The 22,438-nt window shown below is 33.4% G+C and overlaps 2 protein-coding genes across 2 annotated transcripts in view; both read right to left on the bottom strand.

Annotated features, from left to right (window-relative positions):
- Window positions 1–265: 265 nt before the first annotated feature.
- LOC133181207 (uncharacterized) lies at window positions 266–3,171 on the bottom strand. The gene is made up of 4 exons (XM_061315741.1): window positions 2,910–3,171; window positions 2,579–2,809; window positions 2,326–2,467; window positions 266–1,032 (listed from the first exon to the last, which is right to left on the bottom strand). The coding sequence occupies exons 1-4, from the start codon at window positions 3,050–3,052 to the stop codon at window positions 799–801; spliced, it is 750 nt and encodes a 249-aa protein (XP_061171725.1). The 5' UTR covers window positions 3,053–3,171; the 3' UTR covers window positions 266–798.
- A 3,760-nt stretch (window positions 3,172–6,931) lies between these two features.
- Window positions 6,932–22,438, bottom strand: part of LOC133181124 (serine/threonine-protein phosphatase 6 regulatory ankyrin repeat subunit B-like) — a 37,644-nt gene continuing 22,137 nt past the window's right edge. The window contains exons 10-15 of the mRNA XM_061315666.1: window positions 18,195–18,542; window positions 17,339–17,572; window positions 11,513–11,824; window positions 10,964–11,207; window positions 10,390–10,806; window positions 6,932–7,315 (exon numbers count right to left, since the gene is read on the bottom strand). Coding sequence (XP_061171650.1) covers window positions 7,162–7,315; window positions 10,390–10,806; window positions 10,964–11,207; window positions 11,513–11,824; window positions 17,339–17,572; window positions 18,195–18,542 — 1,709 coding nt within the window. The 3' untranslated portion in view covers window positions 6,932–7,161. The remainder of the gene's footprint in view (window positions 7,316–10,389; window positions 10,807–10,963; window positions 11,208–11,512; window positions 11,825–17,338; window positions 17,573–18,194; window positions 18,543–22,438) is intronic.

Below are 22,438 nucleotides of genomic sequence, written 5' to 3'. Positions count from 1 at the left end.
TAATATCTTCATGGTCTAAATAAAGTTAGCCCTATAATTCTATGTTGATATATGTGAAACATTTTGCTGGCAGATCAATTTTGCAGTGATCTTTGTTTTATAATTTCAGTAAATTAGAAAATCATGAAGACCATGGAGAACAATATGATGAATCTACTCAGCATATGACTGGTTTGTCAACATGCACTCAAACTGAGGAAAAATGTAAGTGCATGGATGCCAATTATGAATTGCAGACAATATTCAACATAAATGCAGACAACAGTTTATTCAATTAAATCATGAAAGTAACGAAAGTATATTTCACTTAAATTTGAACCAAGTTCTTTCATAAAGTCAACATCGGGATGTATTCTTTCAACATGTAATTCTTTTCGAGTGAATAAAATAAAATCACAAAAAGTAACTCCAGTGACCAATAGTTGTCCTTGAATTTGAAAATAGAAAGCATGAGACTTTTTCAAAGAAATTTTTCCATCAGTTTCAAGTAAACAAAAATTTGGGAGGGAGAGAGATTCTTCAATGGTCAAATCTCTGGCAGTGTATGGGCACTTGATTTCAATAATTCCACTTACACCTCCGTCACAGACTATTCCATCTGGTGTTGCCCCTAGAAATGGAAATTCCGGATTAATGCAGAGTCCGCAGTTATGTACATGTAATCCCTGCCTTCTGACATACATTTCCCTGGCCTTCTTTTCATTTGCAATTCCATATGAGGTGGAAGTAGAATTAAATGGTTTTGGATCTAAAATAGTTCTGACATACTTCAAAGAAATAGATTTTCTGTGTAATATTTCATAAAATTTTGATGCTGTAAGGCGTTTTTTTTCTCTCTAACTGCCATCTCTGTGAATTATACTGTTCTTGTGTTTCTTCCTGAATTTTATAAGCTTCGTTGAAGTCTATTGCTAGAGATTCTGATAGATGTTTATATTCATCTGGAAGTAAAACTGGACAGATATAGGGTAATTTTAGATCTCTACATTTTGCATCCACTGTCTTTTGCACATGTGGCTCATAGAAGGATGCCTGTAAAAAAAAATTACATGAAGTATCATTAAAAAAAAACTAACTACATTTATTTGCAATTTATTTCCAGGGGTTGAACCTATGGATGTTTTACTACTGGCTGCAGAAAACAAGAAATTTTTTGAGGAAAATAAAAGCTTAAATGGTAAACTTCAGGCTGTATATGGAGCATATGATCAACTTCATCGGAAGACCTACACAGAGAAGAGAAATGTAAAATTGCAAGCTGAACTTTCACAGGAATTTAATGTTGATGTCATCATTCATGACGCAAAACAATTCAAATATTACACAGGTTTAACACCTGATCAGTTCCTTGGTGTATATGTTTTTTGGTACCGAATGAGCAAGTTATCCCAATACAGTTTCCAACTAACAGAACAAAAGAAGTCATGACATTGACTTTGAAAAATCATTTATTTTTAACAATTATGAAATTGAGACACGATTTTCATTATTCTGACTTGGCTTTCAGATTTAAAATTAGTAAACAGACAACAAGCGTTATTTTTACATACTGGATCAATTACATGTTTTTGAGATTTGGAGAGCTTTCCATCTGGCCTCATAGAAATGTCATCAAAGAAAATATGCCATCCAAATTTAAAGAAGAATTTCCGACAACTTTTGGTATTCTTGACTGTACGGAAATAAAAATAAACAAACCATCATCTCTTAAGGCCCGAAGTTTGAAGACTTGCTCAGAGACTTGTTGGATGAGGGATACCTACTCCAAGGAGATGGACTCATGGCAGATAAAGGATTCAACATTGAAGAGGAAGTAGAGAAATGTGGGCTGCAATTAAACATACCACCCTTTGCAACCATTGGAAAACAAATGTCCAAGAGCGATGCTTTACTTACCAAGAAAATTGCTAAACACAGAGTCCATGTTGAAAGAGCTATTGAGAGAATCAAACGTTTTAAAATTTTATCTTGAAAATTTAAACTTTCTTTATTCACTTTGATTAACCAAATATGGTATGTCTGTGCAATGCTTTCAAATTTTTTTCTTCCTTGCATTAAAAACAAAACCTGAGTCAATGCTTTTAAAGAATAGACATTAACCTGCAATTTCATTACAGAGCATTTTCTTGTCAAAGTGCATTACCCCAGTATATAATGTACATGCATTATTGATGTTATTTGATGAAATATAATTACATGTATATATCACATATGATAAAGTATTAAAAAGATTGACTAAATTAATATAATATCTGTTATATATGAGAGAGAAAGAAAGAGAGAGAGAGAGAGAAGTAATCTATTAAATTATATTACAATACGTACATGTGTGCTTAAACCACTTCCTATTCCAACTTCACCCAAATGCGTCACTTTTTTCTTCATGGGATTTGACACCAAGTAACTGATTGGCAATCCTTTTAAGGCTTTTAAATGGTCAACATCTTCCCCATTCACATAAAACTTCCTAATAATCACTTTTAATCAAACAACTATAATATTTAAATACATGTACACATTATAAGTTTAAATTATTGCTAACATTTAATAATAAGGTTTTAATGTGATTTTTGTTTACCTGCATTCTGTCAACACATTTTCTACGGGTTTCTGTTTTCTATCAGGATGGGGTTTAATAATGCAAATTTGGGGGGTAGCTGAACTTTCAATCTTGCTTCCTCTTGGCACAGACCATTGCTGGGGCAAACTAGTACACGTTAGGTTATCAGGGACTGCTTTAAAACCCATAAGAATCCAATGCTGAAGAGCCATCAGCAAGCCAATAATGTGAGAGCATGACCCACTGGCTCTGGGAAAAAAAACACGATTGCCAGGTTTGATTTTACAATTTTCATAGCAAAGATATCGGAACGTTTTATGCAACAAATTTGAAAAAAAAGAAAACATACCCAGCTGTGCACGAACAATGCGCCAATTGCAAGGAACCTGACGATACGTCTAGATTTAAAGAGTGCGGAGAGCTGTTTTTCCGTTGGGAGCGGTGACATTTTGCGGAAATTCGGACTTCATTATCCTTGTCGCTTTTATACATTTTCACCCTCTCGAAATAATTCTCGCTGTAATATTTAAAACCCTGCTGCTTTGCTTTCAATGAAATTTCTCCCTCTATATAATTTTCGGATATGTCCGTAGGCAAGTCGGATAAAACTGCAAAAAACGTATTGATCTTTACTCTTTGTCGCCATGTTTATAAAGAGATGTTTGTCTAACCTCAGCATCCGTGACGTAGTTTGTGAAAAGGGGCGGGGCTTACAGAAAGTGCGGCGATTCGCGAATTCTTTCTATATATAAAAATCATATCCTAAATATGAGTTCAGCGATTTCAGTAAAAGCACAGTTTTCACATAAGCTTCCATTTTCCTCTTCTTGGCAGAGATAATTTTAAAACAGTTTTCAGCTCAGTGTAGTGACCATGCTTACTTTAAAAGTGAATTTCTTTGCTAGGGAAATAGGAAAAATCATGGGATTTTCTGTAATAATTAGCTCTTTATAGAACTTTTCAACTGTGAAAAATGAAATAAAACATTTCTACATTTATTATGATATACTGTATATTGCATTATTTATTGAACGACCCTCGTAGAGGAGGTCAATCAATATTCTTATCTTCGTTGTATCATAAAAAAACAGGAGAACTGACGTAAACATTTAACCTAAGTGCGCAAAGGAATTCAGGCTATTACAATTCTACGATCAGCATTGAAGTCTACAGCAACGTCAAAGAACGTCAAAATTAGAATATTCAGCACCAACATGAAATCAGTCTTTCTTGACATCTTTATCCCATACAGGGTTCCCTTGATGGCATTTCTCCTCCAAAGAGTTGCTCTTCATGAGCATATAAACGATCTGCCTTGGAGGCAAAATGTACATGAGGCAGCTGGTATGAAATCACAAACTTTACCTTCACCTTTAAAGTAATATATGGAAAAGACAGTGGAGTTTGGGTCCCACACGGGACATTCTTGGCGCCAATGGCAGCCTCATGCAAGGATGTACTTGAATAGGTGTAGAATTACTTATCTAGGTAACTACAAATGTTTCAGGCAAGAATTACCTTGTACTGCTCTATGCAGCTGTAACTTCTCAGAAGATTAAGTCTTATAAGTACTATAAAACAGCATCAACCTGTACTTAAGCGTGATGACACTTTCATCGTATGTTGGACCAATAATTGATTGAATATTTGATTGATTGATTGTATGTTGTTTTACGTCCCATTCGAGAATTTTTCACTCATATAGAGACGTCACCATATACCGGTGAAGGGCTTCAAATTTTGACCTTTACTCGGCACTCAGGGCCATTGAGCAGTGAGGGGGTCTTTATCGTGCCAACGCCTGCCGTGACACGGGGCCTCGGTTTTTAAGGTCTCATCCGAAGGACCCACAACTTTCACTTCAAAGTGCCGAGCGCAAAGGAACAGTTGCTACCCATTTTTTATCGACTTAGATCAGTCGCGACCGAGATTCGAAATCACAACCTCCCGATCACGAAGCGAGCGCTCTACCGACTGAGCTACCGTGAACGGTTTGAATATTTGAAAGATTTTAAAAATATTTGATTAAAAAAAAATGAAAATGCTGAATATGCAATATAAGAAAAAAAAGCCATTTTGAAAATCGTGGCGGCCATTTTGAAAATGACCGAAACTTGAATCGCCAACGATATTTCCTTTTCAGGTACTAGGCAGGGAACCTTCATGCCAAATTTGGTGCTTGTCTCACCAAGTGAACTAAATGTATTTTTTCAACTAGCCGCTTCACTAATAATATATCAGGAAATTTTAATGTGATATTTTATAAATTCTTTTTTATGCAAAATAAAAGGGACAACCTGAGTTATCTGACTAACATAGAACTTTACTTTGTAACCAATTTGTAGTTTTTATGCATGTTATTTGGTTTACTTCGCTAAAAAGGTGAAGAGAAATGGCAAAAAGCATTGTTCCACATTGTCGTTGATTCCTATTAAGTGGAAGATGCTTCTTCCAATATTATTGTTCGACTCTGTTCATATACATGTAAAGTTTTTTGTTTGTTGTTTAACGTCCCTCTCGAGAAATTTTCACTCATATGGAGACACCATCACTTGCCGGTGGAGAGCTGCAAATTTTGACCTATGCTCGGCACTCAGTGCCATTGAGCAGTGAGGGATCTTTTTCGTGCCAGCACCTACTGCGACACGGGACCTCGGTTTATAAGGTCTCATCCGAAGGACCGGTCTCCACGTCCCACAGTGGGATTCGAACCCGCGACGTAAGGAACTACTCCTTACTCAGCGACTCTAGAGCAGACGCTCTACCACTGCGCCACGCGGGCGACTTACATGTAAAGTATTAATTGATAATTATTACATTCTCTATTTGAATTTCATTTGAATCTCATGTATAAATTTAAACTCTGCATTTATTTGGAAAATATGAATGGTAGGAAGGTAGGTTAATTCTTGCGTACATGTATTTCACTAGTGAATGTAAATAAATGATAACAAAACAAAGTATGAAATCACCAAATAAATTTATTACAGTGTTGTAGCATGAAAAGGTATGGTTGTTAATTACAGTAGCTTATTTCGCTGATGTGGTTTAAATTGAAAATATTATTAAGGTTTGTCTTTTTAATTCTTATATCTTTTTCAAAAACAGATTTTGCATTACATGGGCATGTTGCTTTTCAAAGATGTCAAGAATATAATTATCGAGAGACATCACTCTTCAAACATTTTTGGATGGAACAAATCATTTTTGACATCTTTTTATACATATATTTAAATCTCTTTCTAGATAAAGTGTTCAGTTCATGCTTAGACATTGTATTTATTCTAATTTTCTTATTTAATTCCAAAAGATTAATTCCAATGCAATTCGTTTAATTTTCCCTTTGCCCTAGAAATCTGAGGTTTTGAATTTTGCGATTTTCACAATCATCTTACGCTTAACCAAGACATGTAAAATATTGATGTCAATTTGTGTTAATTGTCGACTTAAACGTCAGGTAACAGACCACATCACCCTAACAGTTGGCATTGTCCTCGTACTATACGCTGACCGAGTGGAGTGACTTTTAATGGCATTTTCCATTCCCTTTAAGATGATTCCACTCACTATTCAGCCATGAAAGTCACAGAAAAAAGCAATAGCTGACACTGTGAGCCTTGACATGTGAATCCTTCTGTAAATACCCCCCCCCCCCCCCGAAAAAATAGAAGGTTCATAACTGAAAAAGCATTTTTTTCTACACTTGCTGCTACCCCTAAATTTTTTAATCGTACTTATTCACCTGGTCAAAACTGTCAGCAAATTGTGCGAGGTCAACAACAAATTGTAGATCACTATGTACATTTAGATGAAAACTCGTAAAATACACCGAAATATAATGATAATTAAAAAAAATCTATCAATCCCCTCCCCATAATATTCATTATTATTAAATTTATGAGAATTATAGCTATAAAAAATAAAAACATTTAAGTTCTGATGATACGTTCCTCGGATATCTGATTTTGTATCTCTTTGTTACATACCAAAAACATTACAATAATTACTTCTTGTTATTTCTAAACACTTTTCAAATGTCTTAAAATATCAACATCAAATACTGTTATATTAGCAATTCAAGTGATATCCAGTAGGATTATATAGGAAATTCATCCTCTGGTATCTTGCACAAATGCCTGTAAATTTTGTTGTGATGAAACTTGTTAAGCAGCAATATTTCAATCACAAATTCTTGGGAAAAGTTATATCTTATTGAGGAACGTGTCATCTGATCTTAAATTTGATAAACAAATACATTATTATAATTATTTTGTCTTCAAGATATGGATATGATATGCAATTGAACATAAAATACAATATATATTAAAACAAAATACAATTGAAGAATAATGTTTCTTAATATGTTTAGACAGTCAAACATTTACATATCAATTCAAATACCCTCTGTTATAGAATAATTTTTTTTTCCAGGCCAATCTATAAAAAAAGAAAAATAATTATAATTGTGATAAAAATTAATACACATGAGTCATTTCTGAATTTAAAAAAAAATAATGGCATTGAATGACAATACGAAATCAGTATGTTTTTAAATTGAAGATTTATGAAACAGCCTGTAACTCTATTGAGTATACTGTTGATTAATAGTAATAGTCATCTGAATCACTGGTGTCTCTGTAGTAATGTAAGTATTCGTCAACATCTGAATCATCCATTCCATAATATGCAGCACCGTAGTGGTACATATCATAGTAATCATCCAAGAGTGTCCGTATGTTAAAACCAATTGGACTGCTGAAAAAGTTATTAATATTGATTATTTATTTGTTAATTATGCAATATGTTATGAAATACATGTACAATGTAGTCACCAAGTTGTTGAGAGAAAATAAGTTTGACTAATTCATGTTCTCATTCAATGCACAAAATGTACCACGAGATTCCAACATGAATCAATCATCACCTGAAGAATAAATCTCCAACAAAGCAAATTTATAGGCCTTATTAGCTTAAGTGTTAAGATACGTTAATAAGCAAACAGGAACATATTAAAAAGGTATGACTTTCTAACACAGCCCATTTATTCCAAAACATCTTTACTACTAAAAAGATCAGGGGAAAATTGGGTTCGCATGTATTTCGATAAATGTGCTAATCAATATCAGATGTATCCGTTTTCTGCGTTTTCATTTTCCTTGCTTTCTGCAGTTCTGTATACAGGGGATTGGGGACTGAAAAATATTCGTTTTCTTTCTTTTTTTTCTTCTTCTTTTTATTTATTTATTTATTTTTTTTTTTTTACATTTTCATATATTTAGAAGTGTTGTTTATGCAGTGTTGCAGCATGTGTGGTATAAAGAAGATGGGCGAACAAGGCGAGCGAAGTGCCTATAATGCAACAAACATGAAGGTGAAAAATTAAATTTTAATAATAACAAAATTTTCTTTGATATTTCATCTAACATTGAAGTATACTTTATGTAAAATTTCCACAATTTTCAAAAATCTCACGAAGATTGAAATTATTTGCCTATGAAATGGATACACACACTGAAGAGGGCAAAAAGGATAATTTTCTCATATTATAACACAAGTTTTTGATATGAGTGGGTCTTCGCTCGCTCCATTTTTTTGAAAGGTTACCATCAAAGTTTTGCGTAAAAATATACATTTTTTTGGTCAACAAAAACATGGAGTAAAGACCCACTATATCTTTAAAATACACTTGTAAGAAACAACATTCGCATCTTCTGAAGTCCATTTAGTCAAAGGTCATATCACAAACATGATTTAAAATCCACTGTTCATTAGGAGCTGTGTAGCTAAGTGGTTAGCGCGTTGATCTCAAAGGAAAATGATACTCAGGATTTTTATTGCTAGGGGTTCGATCCCCACGAATACCACATTATTTTTTGATAACAGAATAATTTTTGCCGGGAAATTTTCCTCAGAAGTTTTGTTCATCATAATTTCATGAATTTCAATAAAGAGAACTTTACTCTAAATACTAATTACACAAATCGAATTTGATTTTTTACATATCTGAAGCTATAGGGATTATGCAAGCCTTGTTCACCCATCTCCTTTAAGACACATATAAGATATGACCTTTTCTTTTCCCTTTTCTGCCTTTTAATTTCTTTTATCCCCACCTCTATCCCTCTCCTTCTCCCTCTTCACAACACTTTGTTTTGTCTTTTTCGAATCCACCCTTGCTAATTAAATTCAGTGTTTCCTCCTCCCCCATCCCTTCTCAACCCCAACACCCTTTCTCCTACACCATTTTATCCCCTTCTAACTCAGGCCTCTGGACATAATCGCTTTAACACTATTAAAGAAATAATTTCCTCATGGGAGGAATTGTTGGAGAATATACCCCAATAGTCGAGAGCTTTTGTTGGCAAATAAAAATCGAGCTCAAAGGGCGAGGTTTTTATCTGCCAACAAAATCTCGAGACTGAGGGGTATATTCTCCAACAATTTCGATGACAAGGGAATACTTTCTATTCTACCTCGGCGAATCTTTAAATTCCTATAAAGAGAAACGGAGAGGTAGATGTCGACGTACACGTAAGTGCCTTATTACGTCACAATTGAATGCTACTTCTCCATTATTTGCACTTCACGCATTAGAAAAAGTTCGAGGTAATCCGAATCCCAAGTAAGTTTTTTCCCCACTAATTTGCATCACAATCAAAAGAGGTCTCAGTCCTTTTACACGTAAAAACAGTCGAAATTAGAGGAAACCAATTTAAAATATTTTTTTTATTAATACCAATTGTCACATATATGTTTATAAAATGGATTACAATTTTATATCATTAATGAATATAATAAACAAATACAAAAAAAATTATAATTGTGACAACTGAGAGAGAGAGAGAGAGAGAGAGAGAGAGAGAGAGAGAGAGAGAGAGGAGGGGTTTGAGAAAGAAAAGAGCATGATCAAAGATATGTCTTTCCATTAAAGTACTGGTAAGAACATGTCCAAGCATTGTGCAAAATGTCTTTAAGTGCCTATTCGCAGGGTCTTACATAAGTGAAAGCCAATTTTTCCATTTATTATTAAACTCTTTAATTTGATTACTTTTTGTTGGACTATATTTCATGGTAAATAGTAATGTTTTAACATCTCCACGTAATCCTTGTAATCTCAAAACCTCATTACGACATTTAGTTCTGTATATAAATGATTTAATACATAACAGTATTGTATTTAATCCTTACTATTGGGTATTGGGTTTCCAAGTATGAATGTACAACTATCTATTGGAAATTCTATATTATGAGCTTCACAAAGAATGGTAAAACTATTTATAAGTTCTTGAACCTTCTGGCATTCCCACATAATATGAAAAATTGTTTCCTCACATGTCTGACAGAAGCTACACAATTTAGTATCTTTCAAACCCATTTTATATAAAATTGTATTTGTAACTAAGATATGTTGATTTATTCTGAATTGTAGCTATTGTAATTTAGAACTTTTTGTACATTGAAAATTGAATTTAAACATTGAATTTAAAATATTGGTAATTTGTTTATGAAGTTTGTGAATTATCGGAATATTTCTCCTAGTTGGGGGGGGGGGGGGTGTTAGTAATATGTCTTTATTTTACTGCATATATATCATTATAAGCAAAATTGTTCCCTACACCTAAGGATTAGATATTGAAAGCCCAAAGGAGTAACAATTTCATTTCTAAAGTTTGTGTCTCAAACTTGCTTCCACTTTAATGGTTTGACTTCTTCCTCCCCTTTAAAAAATATTAATTCTACATTCAATTATTTTACTCAGACAAAAGATGCACATCACAGTCATCCCGCTAAGTAACAAGAAAAAAAATAAAGGATGTATATTTTATTACCTTTTCTTTTCTTCTATCTGAATTTGTTCAAAATCTTGTGTGTATTCCCTTAAAGCTAGATATGTTTTAATTCGTCCAGGAATAGGAAGAGACATGATCTTAGATTCTATCTCGGCTCCTTGTCGAACATCAATTAAATGTGTTCGTATAGTATTTCTGCATAAAGATGAAAGCGACGACTCCTCTTCTACTTCATATTTCTTCAGAACATTGAAGAATTCAGTTTTCTCTTGATCGTAGTTTATTCTTTTGTAACTTTTGCCTTTCACTGAAATTGTTGAATTTTCAAGATGTGATAGTTCCACGTTTTTAAAGTCTTTATCGAGTTTGAAGTTATATCCACATTTAAGCAAGGTAGCTGCAGCCCCAAAGAAACCATTTTTCAGCAAGGTGGCCAATATCGATTTTCTGTAATGACTGCAAAAATTCAAGCATTTTAAACTCTTAGTATACACGTTCTTGTATAGAAAAAAGTTTGTTAAAAAGAATTAAAAGTAAAGCCAAGGACTTTTTATTTCTGTCCTGAGAAAAAAAAAAACAAGATGATAATGAATTAATTTAATGTTTTACTAACTATGATGTTGATTGTATAGCAGGATCCATTTTAGCTCCACCACAAATTAATCTATTAAACAATGAGAGGTCAACTTTTGCAACGATAGCTGTTTCTGTCTGACCGATTTTCATTGAGTCTGCGTCCTCCGTTATCCTTTTTATCAGATTTGATAATGGTGCTATTCCACATTTATTTTGTTTATTAATACTGCATCCATGCTCAAGCACAAGTGATGCTATTTCATTCCTTGAAGACTCTGCCTCTGAAAAATAAAGAGTAAAGGATACAGAAATCATCAATTAATGTTTATTTTGATTTGATTTTCAGATTTTTTTTCCATGGTATTCAACTCAAATAAGTAAATATTCCAATGATTGAAGTAGTTTTAGCTGCTTTGTAATGACAAGAAAAATTTAACAATATTGAAAATTCAGCTTTATTTTTTCTTTAACTCTGATATCAAGGAAAACTTAAGTTTGTATTTTTCATTTATTTTGTAGGGTTTTAGGAAGAATTTAAAATTAATTTATCCATGTAGAATGGATAACAATTGATTTCAATACTTACTTAAATCACATGCTAAATGTAAGCAGGTGTTTTCATCTTTATCAGATGAGTAAATACTTGCTCCTTTCTCTAGAAACAGTTTTACTAAATCTTGAAGTCCCGACCTAATTGCCAATAAAATGGGTGGGTTGCCATCTCTGTAGAGATTTGGGTCAGCTCCGTTTTGTATCAAAGATTGTATGAAAACCTTCCATTCGGCACTTAAGCCGTAATAATCAATATTTCGCATACACTGATTCAATACAAAGTCGATGTTTGGGTCCGCTCCTTTCGATAATAAATAACATCCCAAAGAAGCTTGATCAACAGAACCTAAAAACAAATTTACAGATAATGGAGAAGCTATGGTACTATTTATATGTATTACAACTTTGTATTAAAAATATTTGTAAATGAAATGCAAAGGTAACGAACAGTGATCATTCTCAGTCCATTTAAACAATACAAATATAAGCAGAGACAACACGGACCTTCGAAAACAGAGACGAGATCACGTGCAATGGAGGAGTAATGAAATATGGAGATAACGAATAGTATTCAAACTCAAATTCCATTTAGACAATACAAATCGGGAGGAGAGCAAACACGGACCTTCAAAAACACCAGAGGTAGAATCAGGTGCCATAAAGGAGGGAACATCCCCTGTCGACCGGTCACACCCGCCCTGTGCTCCTTGACATGATCGGGTAAACGGCAAAAATTCGTCGACAATTCAGTGTGTAAATAATGGCCGAACAATTAGTATGAAATATGAAAAATGTCAGTCAGCATTTGACTTAATGACCAGTTGTATTTGCTGATAAGATCATTGTATCGGCCATAAAAGTTGCAAAATGATTAATTCAAACTAGACTGTAGATATCCTTGTTTTATCAACTTCTTTGTCAATAGCTTGCAATTGTCTCATTTTAGAAATTGTTCATCAGTAGAGTATGCGCGAATCAACTAGGAGACAGAAACCCAATATGCAGGTGATAAGGGTATATTGCTACATAAGTAAGGGAAGTTGACGATTGGAAAATTGAAGTCATTACGTTTATCATAAAGCTTTGTTGCTAGGTTATCATTAAAGTCTTTTTCTAATAAAATATCCAAATATGAAACATATATGTCAGACTCTGTGATATCTTTTATTTCATGCTCACTGGGATATATCGAGTAGACATATAAATGGAAGTAACTATTGTTAATTATTAAAACGTCGTCGATATATCTAAATGTCGAGTTCAAGGCCAAAGTAAGAGTTTTCTCATGTAGAAGTTTTTGAATAAATTCTGCTTCTTATGAATACCAAAATAGGTCTGCTAACAATGGGGTGCGATTGGTACCCATAGAAATTCCAACAGATTATTGAAAGACCTGATCTCCAAAAACTAAATAGATATTTTCAATCAGAAACTCAAGCATCTTTTTAATATCAGAGCCAAGCGCTCGGCACTTTGAAGTGAAAGTTGCGGGTCCTTCGGATGAGACCTTAAAAACCGAGGCCCAGTGTCACGGTAGGCGATGGCACGATGAAGAACCCTCACTGCTCAATGGTCATGAGTGCCGAGTAAAGGTCAAAATTTGAAGCGCTTCACCGGTATATGGTGACGTCTCTCTGAGTGAAAAATTCTCGAATGGGACGTAAAACAACATACAATCAATCAATCAATCAACTTCAGAATACTTGTGTGTACAATCAGAATGCTTTTTAAGAAAATAATTTTGCAAATAACCAATGACAAGGCAGATGCTCGATATCTAGGCACTGTAATTTTTTTTTTTTATATAAATTAAAAGTTTGGAAGCAAGAGTATTTGAAAGACATACAAGATGCATTGTGGACTTCAACCTGAAATATGGTGATTAAGAATATTACGTATATTATCTGCGTCAATTCCTTTGTTGGTATATTGAAGTTGAAGGAACAAACAGGTTGTTTGAGCGGTATTTTCTTACGCAAAACGTGGCGATTTAAACAGCCTATGATTTGTAATATCCATTATCACAGATCCCAGTCTGCATTCTGGTGTCGAAAAATTCATATATGGACTTTCCTGGACTTTTACAAATAGACCATTCAAACTTTCAAAGGGACAGAGTAAAGTTTGGTGCGAATGTGATGAAGGCCTAAGTGTTTATTTACATAAAGGAGACATCGTGCATAATAGTTTTATTGTAAGATCGATGTCCATGACAACGCTTATGTCTATGAGTATTGTTAAAAAGTCCCATTGCATTCACATTGCTACACTGTGGACTTGAAAGATTCCCAACTCTATCGACATTGTCATTACTACCATATCGAAATCTTTTCTAGAATTCTACCTTTCATTGACAAAATAGATTGATCAATTGCAAGTAAATTAAAATGCTTGTATAGAAGCTGCTGGTCCCCTTGTTAATTTGAAATATATGCCCCGATATTCTTTTATTAAGTGAACCCTTGGTTTCACCAACATAAACAAGCACACAAAGGGTACATTCTATTCCGTAGACAACATTAGAAGATTTGTAATTCAGATTTCCCCAAGTTTTGGTATAGAAGCTCTGTCCAGTAAGATTAACAATAAACAAAGAGCTAGTAATAGAAATATCAAAGGTTTTACCGTTTTTGACAGAATATTTTGAAATAGAACACATGGGATAGGAAAATATATCTCTAATAGAATCTTCACATTCCTTCAATTTTTTTTAATTAACTGTTGGTTCTGTACCAAAAATGGGAATCTGAAAATTGCACATAAGACATAGGTTTAATATCCCTGAGGATAATCCGAGGGACACCGATAAAACTATTAGAGTATGTACCCCTTATAGACCTCAAAAAGACTGACGCTTTTTTATACTGGGCAACGCGTCTGCCAGTATCTTTTCGTTATGCAATATACTTTTCATGAATGAACAAGTACCGAACGACAAGTATCCTCGGGGACAGACTGTCCACCAGCAGAGATACATGTTCGGTGGTTAAAATGAAATATGGAGATAACGCACACTATTCAAACTCAAAGTCTATTTAGACAATACAAATCAGAGCAAACCTCTAAAAACATCAGAGGTGGGATCAAGTGCCATGGAGGAGTTACCATCCCCTGCCCACCGGTCACACCCACAGTGTGCACCTTGTCATAATCGGTAAAAAAGGAAAAATCCGTAAACAATGCAGTTTGTAAACAATGGCCTAACAATTGTAAAAAAAAAACGTCAGTCAACAATCGACCAAACGACAGATGTAATGCTTCAAAGTGATTAAAGCATTTCATAAACAGTCAAAGAGACAATGAGATAATGAAATGTTTGATCAATTTTACTACCGCTCATCTGTATCTTTGTCTAAATATGAATTTAAATCCGATAATTAAATATAGCAAAATGATTAAAATTGTCAAATTTAGGAGGTAAAATAATGCAAAATGAAAGTTCGTTTTATGGACGTTTTAAATAACAAAATTATGCTCTTGATTGGAATAAGCATCAAGACAGCTTATTTTATAGATACATGTGACCCTATATTATTGAAGATAAATAAAAATAGGAATTTCAAATGCTAAATGATTAATCGATCAATAATTGCAAAGGAAAACGCTTGAAAAAATTAAGTAAATGAAACACACTCACAATTTTCAAACACCATTTTTAGCTGCAAATTTACGCAGCTTTCATAGAAGAAGGTCTGCTTCAAAGTCATCCCAACAATAACATCTTCAATTTTCAAAGTTAGAACTTTTAAAAACGTTGGTTGATTGTTCTTCTTTAGGTGAAATAATCCCTCATTTGTAGGTTTTTTGAGATCAATCACTGTTTGTTATCTTCACCTATTTCATTACAACATTAAACATTTAATTTGTATTTGGGTATTATTCAAACTAAATGGACTCGTCAACTTAAAAAGCTTATTTATGCCAGAAAGTGTAGTCTTTTCCCCCATACTAGTATATTTTTTATGAAAACTTTTTATAGTCAAGTCCCTGGCCTGAATCCATTGTCATTGAACAATCTTGAAACAAAAGTAAACAAGAATGCTTGCAAATAAATTTGTAAGTAAGTTGTACTTGAATATTTGACCCGCTCTTCGCCCTCGATCCTTAAACTATTATTATTTAAACTAAAACGAGGTAAGTTAGTGACAAACAAGTTGATGAAACAAGAATATCAGCAGTCTCGTTTAAAGTCATCATTTCGTAAGTTCTTTGGTCGATACAATGACCTTGTCAGCAAATACAATCTTTTATTAAGTCAAATGCTGACTGACTTTTTTCATATAATTGTTAGGCCATTATTCACACACTGAATTGTCGACGGATTTTTTCGTTATTCCCCGATCATTAGAAGGAGCACACGGCGGGTGTGACAGGTCGGCAGGGGATGCTCCTTCCTCCATGGCACCTGATCTCACCTCTGATGTCTTAGAGGTCCGTGTTTGCTCTGCTCCTATTTTGTAATGTTTATTTGACTTTTGAGCTCGAATACTGTTCGTTATCTCCACATATTTCATGATTAAAAAGCCTTGCATCTCAAACTATGAGCATAATTGCAAATAAATTTCTGTTACATATGAATATATATGAATGACTTCTATATATATTCCTTGTATAGCTTTGGACTCCATTTATGTCACAATCTTTGCCCAAGAAATTATGATTTGAATAAATGTGAAGCAACAAGTAATGGAAAATCTTTTCAAAAAATTAACTAATGCGGTTCCTGTTGTTCTGAAAGGTTTTCACACTATACATTCTTACAACCTTTAATATAAAGCCTTGGTTTGGCCACATGTGACCAAAAGAATCTACGTATCAGGTACTTCTACAGAAAGTTTGTTTTTTCTGACCCAGTGACTCCTGGAGAAAAGATAATTACAAGGCTCCATCCTATTCGTAATATTTATAATTTTTCTTTCTAATAATTTGAATTTTTATTTCAAATACTGTAGAATATACTCTGGCAAGCTAAATAGAAATTGGTCCATTCTTTCTCGATTGAAAAATGTGAAAATGAGACCTACAATTAACGATTATTGTTTGGAAAACTTTCTTGAGTTTTCAGGTCGCTATAAGAAGCCGTAGTAAATATGATCAAAAGTTGTTGCACAAAAATATCGAGGTTATAACATGTATGTAATTTTGGTATGTTTAAATAGGAAATAGTATCTGTTTGAATGACATCACATTTCTTTTGTGATATATGAAAATAATGAATAGTAATTAAGCTTAAACTTCATTGAAAGTTTTCACACTTCAAATAAACAATACGAATTATGGACTTCAAAAACATCAGAGGTGAGATACTTCTTAACCACCTCTTTTTTGGAAAGACAAGGTATTGCAGTGCAATAACAGACATAAAAAATATCAGAGGTGAGATCTATACTTCTTAACTACCTCTTTGGAGAAAAGACAAGGCCTGTCATCTGATAAATTCAAATTTCCTTTACAAAGATTTATTTTCGTAGCAAGTTTGATTGAAATTGACCCAATGATCCTCGAGAAAAATGTAATGGATATTGACCATATAGCAAACATACATAAATATATGATAAGGACATAATTTCGTCACAAAAGTTCATTTTTGTTTTTGACTAAGTTGTGCTACAAATGGTAAAAGAAAATCTTCCAAGATGAGAAGCAGAGGTACTGAAACAATGATGTTTCAATAGCTAAGTTGCAATAGGTTTTTTACTTCCTTTCAGTCTAAAGTTTTGGAAAGGCTAATCAAGTTTAATAATAGCTAATGGTAAAAGACAGTAATAGGACGTGTAAGAGGCACAAAAGACCCTATAAAATAATACAGATGGATGGATTTTAAATGAAAACCTTACATTCTTGAAAAAAAAATACCTACCACGACTTCCAGTTTCACAAACTACGCTCAATGGGGTCTGTCCGCTGTTGTCTACACAATTTATATCTGCACCAAAATCAAGAAGCTGCTGTATAATACTCTCAGTGTTGCATTGTTGTTTTACCATACGAAAAGCCTTGATGGCAAGATGAAGAACAGTGCTTCCATCATTATCTTTGTCATTCACCTTTGCTCCCTTTTCCAAAATTCTGTGTACCACTTTCTCTATGTCATCTAAAGTGTAATAATGACTTTTACTTTTATTAAGAATTGAATGGCTTGAAGAAATAAAAGGTGCTTCATCAGAAAAGAATTGTCTCTCCTACTTGAATCACAGACTACGAAATCTACGAAACGTTATATAAATAGTCCTAATGACACACCAGCACAGTTAAATCTAACAACCAATAGCAAATAAAAAGTAGTATTGAGGCCATTTTTGATAAAGATGCAAAAAATCCATGACCACTATGCCACCAGATGAATTGGTAAATAAAACATTACTAAATATCTCTGTTGAATTGTTTTTTAGAATATTGACTTATTTGTTTAATAAACGTGAAAAAAATGATACATTGTATTTATATTTATCCACTATTTGCAATATCAAGACTTTAAACTGCAATAAGAAAATGCATCTACTAATGCCTTTCGCAAAGACTTTATTCTGGACTATTCCTAATCAACAAACACAGAAATGCAATTTCTTTCACAGCGTTTCAATTTGACAGAAATTATTCTAAGATGGATTCGATAACTTATTCTTTGGTTCAACAACATTGCTTTGAATTTTATTATTCCTCATTTTCTAATTGTGAGCTCTCTGCTATTAATGTCCTAATATTCATCAATTTACCTTTCCTTGTTCTAATGTAGTTGCGAAAGCATCTGAAGAAAACATGCAGAGCTGTTGGACCATCATCAATTTTATTTACGTGTGCGTGGTAGTCCAGGAGCAGAGCGATTACTTTAACATTTGCTGAGCGAATCGCTGCTACAAGAGGGTTATTGCGATTGAGATGCAGATTTGGAAGAGCTCCACTTTTCAATAAATATTCAACAGTAGTGACGAAATCAATCTCAGAAGTCTCCCTTCTCTCGACCAGAATAAAAAGTGGACTTTTCTCCGTGGTGTTAAGTTGATTTACCAATATCCCCTTTTCAACAAGATATACGACCATGTCATACACAACCTCACCCGGAGCTGAAACAAATGTATAAAATTAATGATCTTGTATAAACTGAAATTGATTATATACAACTTACTGTAATTTTTCTTATGTAAATACATGTTCATAGACACACCTTTCCCTTTATTTTAGAATTTTCCCCCCAAATAGCCCCGGATTTAGAAATTTATAAAATGGGGTAGGGTTGCAGTTAGCTGCATATCTGTAGCTCGATGGTCTAAAAAAAATTAGGATGGACGACCAGAGAGCTATATATTCACCAATTTAAAAAATGTATATTTACTGCGCAAAAAAGTGCGCACAATTCTCAATTTAAATCTCTATATAATTAAGCTGCCATCTAAAAAAATTAGTAATTTGTGTTCCTAACATATTTTTCCACAACATTTCCCACAACTGATATTAATAGTCCTCCTTGGTCTGAAATCGAGATCATCGAAAATTTCTCACATTTTTACTGCCTTTTGGGAGGCAAAATAATTCGGACCAAAATCGCTTCACAAGTTGATATTACCATGTTAACGTTTCTTCAGAATACAAAACATTTAATTCTGATTAACTAAATCTAATTCTAATTTTAATCGAAAATACGTTTCGTCTCTAACATATAAATCTGAACTAATATAGCAATGTGTTTGCAAAAGTTCCGTCAACGCAATCTGAAATATTCAAATACTGATAAATCAGGTATATATAAAATAAAATATGAAGATAAAGAATAGTAATCCAGCTCAAAAGTCCATTAAAATAATGAAAAGTTAGGCAAATACGGACCTCTAACAAAATAATCAGAGGTGGGATCAGGTGACATAGAGTAAGCATCCCCTGTCGACCGGTCACACCTGCCATGTGCTCCTTGTCATGATCGGGTAAACGGAAAAATTTGTAGACAAATCAGTGGGAAGATAACGGTCTAACAATTTGCATGAAAAACGTCAGTCAGCATTCGACTTAATGTTAGATTGTATTTGCTGACAAGGTCATTGCATTGACCACAGAATTTGCTAAATGTTGACTTTTAACTTTAAATGTGTTACAAAATTATAAGAATATTAACATGTTTAACAACGTCATAGGGAAAGAAATAACAGACATAAAGACTTAAACAATATGCAAAGTATGATTGAACATATATGTTTTGCATGAAGCTTGGACCAAATTGTTATGCCACACAAAATGAAAGTATAAATAGGCAAATTTTTCGATGATCTCAATTTCAGTCTATGGAGGGCTATAAAGAACGGTCTGGGAATTTTTTGTTCTGCAGGTAGCAAAGAATATATTTGGAATATACGTACCCCAGCATGCTAGAGGTTTTTGAGTCGTTTTGTGTCTCTAATAGGAGCGTAGGGACAGTAAACAAGCGTCTTTCTTATAGGAGTAGAAATACATGCTAAGTTATATTTTGAGATTCATGTAGAATTCGAAGCTTAATTATATGGAGATATAAATTCAGAAACATGAGTACGTTTTTGTGTGCAATAAGAGTGGATCCTTAGGTCTCTAATCGTCCTACTCAATTTTTTGCTCTACTGGTCAGAGACCAGAAGAGCTTATGCGATAGTTAGGTGTCCGTCGTCCGTCTGTCTGTAAACAATTTTTCAAAATGCTTCTCCTCCTTCAGTTTTGGTCTGATTTCAATTTAACTTGGTACACAAGTAGACTACACTAAGATACATAATTCTGTAAATCGGGTTTTGATTTCGACGAAGTGTTGCCATGGTTACTAAACAAAAGAAATTTCTGTGAAATACTTTTAAAACACTACTCCTCCCAAGTTTTATTTGATTTTAATATAACTTGGCATGCAAGTATACTACTTTGATATATATAATTGTCTTTATCGTTCTTTTTATTCTGATAAATGATGTTGCCATGGTTACTAAAATCGAAATTTCTGTATAATTCTTTTAAAGTAGATCTATTTTCGCACTGTGTCATTAACAAATTGTAAAATCGGAACCACGCTTCCTTTTTTCGAGATTTGATTTTTTTATAACTACAATGGTTTGACTCCTACTCGGCGTTTAAATATCTGATAATGGTTTTGATGTAAATCGGTCTCGTCAACGAAAATTAAGTAACAAGAAAAGAATGGAAAAAATTTTAGCTTGACAGAGACACGATGGGGTAATAAAGATATACCATAAACGACATTTCTGTGGATGAGAATGTGCCGATAACATGGACAACGAGCATGCTATCAAAGCCGATGCGAGACAGTCAAAGAATACTGTCGGCGGGCAAGTTGAAGTTAATACTGATAGCTCGCAAAAGAAGGAATTGGCTTCGATTTGACAGCGACAATTTTAATAAATTTCATTATTTCATACATCAAAATATTAACTTTGAATAATTATCACTTTTATAGACACATACACCCCCAACCCCTGGTCCTGCAAACCCATCGGATTAAAGCACAACGCAAAAATATTTTTTATAGAATAGAAAGAATAGTATTAAATGAAAATAGTTTATTCACTTGCAGCACACCAACTTTCTGTACCCAGATCATTCAGTTTGCTAGGATCGGTCAATCACTGTCAGATTCATGGTCTCTAATTTTACTGACAAGTGATACTTTTTAAAATCCAAATCAAAGTGAATTTTAGGGACAGTAGGTATTGGATGTAATTAATTATTATTTCACATATGTACAACTTGATAAATACACTCAAACTACAAATGTATAGTAAAATATAGCTAGATATTATTTTTGGGTCCTTATAGTGCAGAGCTTATGCCATGAACAGGAATGCGTCAACGTTTAATTTTTTTTAGGTAAATCATTTTCTTAGATGTTATTTTTAAAATAGAAAACACTTTCTCGAAGATTGAGTCCATAAAAATATCTAAAAATGATCAAGATTGACCTATGCAGCATACTATTATTTTCTCATGCAACATTTTGATACGTTAGCCCCGAGAAAGTGTACATATTTATAATAATATACGCCAAACAATGATTAAATATGATTTAGTAACATATTTCTATTCAATTTTGAGTAGTTTCACTGTCTATCTAGGTTTTAATTCTTATTTATTGACAAATTTGAAGACAGGTGCATTTTCTTAAGTTTCAATATTTGGCGTTTCGGGGTATGTACTGTGTGAGAGGCAATAGCAGAAAATAAGCATGTTGACATATAATTTTTCTTATGTCTATCCATTATTGGGATGTGTGTCTATGTTATATTTTCAAGCTTGAGGCCATTTAGTGCCCAGTATATAACTAAAAAACTTAAAAGGCTACTCCTCTAACAGTTTTAGTCTGATTGCAATCAATTTGGCCACAAAAAGAGACTAAACCAAGGATCATTATTCTATTCATTGCTGTTGCAAAGTTTCAAGTCCAAATGCTACTTTCATCTGTGTTCAGTAATTCAGATGTGATAAAAGAATTAAATAGATTACACGATCAGAATGTACTGGTTCCTGCTGACAAAGCAGGTAACAACATTGTCTTTGTTTGTAAGGTTCATTATATAATTGTATTTTAGAGGAACTGGGATTTAATTCTACAAGTGGTTATCCAACTTATACCCATAGCTCCATTTCTAAGGAGGAAATTCTTCAAAATCATATGTCAGTTTTGAATATTTTAATATTCCCAACAACCAACATGAATTTTAATTACCATATCTATATTGGATTCCGAAACTTCATAAAAATCCTTACAAACAAAGATACATAGCGGGTTCCAGTAAATGTTCTACCAAGCCTCTTTCTTTACTCCTCACTAAAATATTAACAGTAGTGAAGAAGAAACTTCAGGAGCACTGTGCAACAATGTATTTGAGAAGTGGTGTAAATCAGATGTGGATACCTAAAAATTCCAAGGGACTTTTGGAAAATTTTAAATCACAAGATTTTACCAAAATCAACAACATGAAAACTTAGGACTTTTCAA

The sequence above is a fragment of the Saccostrea echinata genome, unplaced genomic scaffold, assembly GCF_033153115.1.
Source record: "Saccostrea echinata isolate AGI-Se365-2 ecotype Australia unplaced genomic scaffold, CSIRO_AGI_Sech_v1 ptg000008l, whole genome shotgun sequence".
Lineage (NCBI taxonomy): Eukaryota > Metazoa > Mollusca > Bivalvia > Ostreida > Ostreidae > Saccostrea > Saccostrea echinata.
The sequence above is the reverse complement of the archived record's forward strand: the minus strand, read 5'-3'. Positions and strand labels throughout refer to the sequence as shown.